Consider the following 3,195-nt stretch of genomic DNA (forward strand, 5'->3'; position numbering starts at 1 on the left):
CATTGTCATATCCATCACCATGCTAAAATCTTCAGAGAGTTGTCAGGATTGAAATACATTTAAGTCTTTAAAGGTTAGGATTGTAATACAATTAAAACGTGGTAACAATTGTTTATGATAACATTCAACAAAGTATAATATATTTTTATGAATGCATTGGAATCTCTATATATTGCAGTATAGGCTTCAAAGAATATGTCAATACTTATGAAAACATGAAGTCCTGCATAACAACAGAGTAAGAGAGCATAATAACAATGGAAAGTGCATATCATGTTTTTTGTTAAACACTTATTTCAACTGGGTTAATGTTACCTGTACGACATTCAGCCTCAGCTAGTTTGGAGGTCTGTGATCCGCTGACAGTGGTAACCAGCAATTTGTATAAAGCACCGGGTCTGAGGAAGGGAAGCAGGGTGGAGGTTGTGTTTGCTGAAACAGAAATGTTGTCCACCGTGTATCCAACTCGTAACAGCACTAAGTTGTAGAAATCCAGATCTCCAGATGGTTTCTCCCAGCTTGCACTCAGACTATCTGATTTCCCCTTGTTACTTAGCTTCAGATGATTCACCTTTAAAGGTACTGAGAACAAATAATTTTTTTATTGCAATCAGATTCTTTAAATATGTAATTTCCTATAATAATTAAACACATTTCTATTTGTTAAAATTAGTTAATGCATTGATTTTTTAAATTTTTTATTTCAAGTTCAATTTACAAATGTTACTGCTCATTGTTTAATTGACGTTAGTTCATAATGTATTAACAAGCTGAACTACAATGTAAAAATTTTAAAAGAAACACTCGAATGTAGAAATTAACATGAACTAACATCACAGAATTCTGCAAAGTATAGTTAATTGTTGTTTTCCTATTAGTTCACTAATAGTTCACATGCGTTTATGTTTACATGCATACATCAGTTACTGAAAACCTCTTTATCTTTTTAGTATGTTTCATTCAATACCCACTCAACAGATGTTAGTGTGAATGAAAATGAGGTAGCGCAGGCTAGAAATATATTTTTTTGTAACATTTTACAATATGGTTCCATTTGTTAGCATCATTAACTACATGAACTAACAATAAATTCTTAGTTAACGTTAATCTAAGCAATTATTAATACATTATTAAAATCAAAAGCTGTATGTAAATATTATTGAATGAACCTAAGCAAACATAAACAAAACAAACAAAAAAAAAACTAGAATATTCATCAGTTTTGAAATTAGACATGACCTAGACTTTTAGACAGTAAACTGTTTTTACTTCTAGTGTTAAACGAGGAACACTGAATACTTTTTCTTAGAAAATGGCAAGATAACCTTACATGTTCTTCCCATTACTGTAGCAGAACTACGCAGGTTCTTCGTGGTAGTGGTTACAGTAATGTCATACAGGCGACCAGGCGTGAGGACATTAAAGGTGCACTCTCTCATACCACGGCTCAAGGTTCGTGTCTGAATAGCTGTAGATGTGTTGCTTTGGAAAAGCTGTACGATGTAGCCATCGCGGGATGATGAGCCAGAGGCGTGAACCCACAGAGCGCTTAGGGAGGTCTCGTCTGAATGACGAATGTGCAGTTGAGATACTGGCAGAAGACCTGAAAAAAGCAGACCAAAAGAAAGATACTACAAAACCCCAACTACAGTTTGAAATAATGCTATGTTAGGAATAACATACAACAGTATTATTTTTCAAAAAATGAGGTGGCAGGGCAATTTAGTGAGGATTTATTGTAACAGCAGGAATGTGAAGCTTATGTTATAAACAACTTAATTTTAGGGTTAACTTATGTTGTCATGAAGTCAAAATTGTAAAATTGAATATAACTTTAACCAGAAAAGTTTAGTAAGTGATGTTTTCACAATAAAATCATGTTAACATGCATATTGTTTGCCTTGTGGCTATACCTTTTTTATTGTTATTTAGTTATTTTTTTAAGAAAAGGAGGGACAATTGGAAATTGTTTTTTATAGAGTCAACATTATGCCACAAATTCTGCTGACTGAACTAGTACTGAATTTAGAATATTAAATAACTAATAATAAAAATTATAATAACTAATACATTTACATGTTGAAGAAAAAAAAACAAAAGCATAGCATACTACTTGTATTGTTGTTAAAAATAGCAGACAGTGTAGTCTACTCAGTACAGAGTGTGCTAGTGTTGCATTCCTTTATTTTTAAGAGAGTACTAAAGTAATACATGTCTATATTATGGAATATACAGTAAATGTATGTAGCATTAGTCAAAAATATTCTGTCATTAACTGCAACAAGTGCTTTTCATCATTTTGACAGTAAACAAAGTGTATTTCCATGTTTTAGAAACATTCTTGTAAAAACTGCTAATAGGGAGTTTATCTAAAAAAATATGGGAAAATAATGTTTAAAAGTGCTTGTGTGAAAACAAGTGAGTATTTGGGTAGAAAATGAAAGATTATTGGTGCATTCCAGTGCACTTTTCATGATATATGTGACCCTGGACCACAAAACCAGTCTTAAGAGTCAATTTTTCAAAATTGAGATTTATACATCATCTGAAAGCTGAATAAATAAGATCTATGGTTTGTTATGATAGGACAGAATTTGGTCGAGATACAACTATTTGAAAATCTGGAATCTCAGGGTGCAAAAAAATCCAATGTCCAAATGAAGTCCTTAGCAATGCATATTACTAATCAAAAATTAAGTTTTGATATATTTACGGTAAGAAATTTACAAAATATCTTCATGGAACATGAGCTTTACTTAATATCCTAATGATTTTTGGCATAAAAGAAAAATCTATAATTTTGACCCATACAGTGTATTTTTTGGCTATTGCTACAAATATACCCCAGTGACTCAAGACTGGTTTTGTGGTCCAGGGTCACCTCAATAAATTAGAATGTCGTGGAAAAGTTCATTTATTTCAGTAATTCAACTCAAATTGTGAAACTCGTGTATTAAATAAATTCAATGCACACAGACTGAAGTAGTTTAAGTCTTTGGTTCTTTTAATTGTGATGATTTTGGCTCACATTTAACAAAAACCCACCAATTCACTATCTCAACAAATTAGAATACTTCATAAGACCAATAAAAAAAACATTTTTAGTGAATTGTTGGCCTTCTGGAAAGTATGTTAATTTACTGTACATGTACTCAATACTTGGTAGGGGCTCCTTTTGCATGAATTACTGCATCA

At 31.9% G+C, this 3,195-nt stretch overlaps 1 protein-coding gene across 1 annotated transcript in view; it reads right to left on the reverse strand.

Annotated features, from left to right (window-relative positions):
• LOC107562139 (receptor-type tyrosine-protein phosphatase beta-like) overlaps positions 1–3,195 on the reverse strand; it is a 37,116-nt gene that overhangs the window by 23,972 nt on the left and 9,949 nt on the right. The window contains exons 6-7 of the mRNA XM_016246716.1: positions 1,331–1,603; positions 316–582 (exon numbers count right to left, since the gene is read on the reverse strand). Of these exons, the coding sequence (XP_016102202.1) occupies positions 316–582; positions 1,331–1,603 (540 nt within the window). The remainder of the gene's footprint in view (positions 1–315; positions 583–1,330; positions 1,604–3,195) is intronic.

This window comes from Sinocyclocheilus grahami, unplaced genomic scaffold (genome assembly GCF_001515645.1).
Source record: "Sinocyclocheilus grahami isolate Dianchi unplaced genomic scaffold, SAMN03320097.WGS_v1.1 scaffold809.1, whole genome shotgun sequence".
NCBI classification, from domain to species: domain Eukaryota; kingdom Metazoa; phylum Chordata; class Actinopteri; order Cypriniformes; family Cyprinidae; genus Sinocyclocheilus; species Sinocyclocheilus grahami.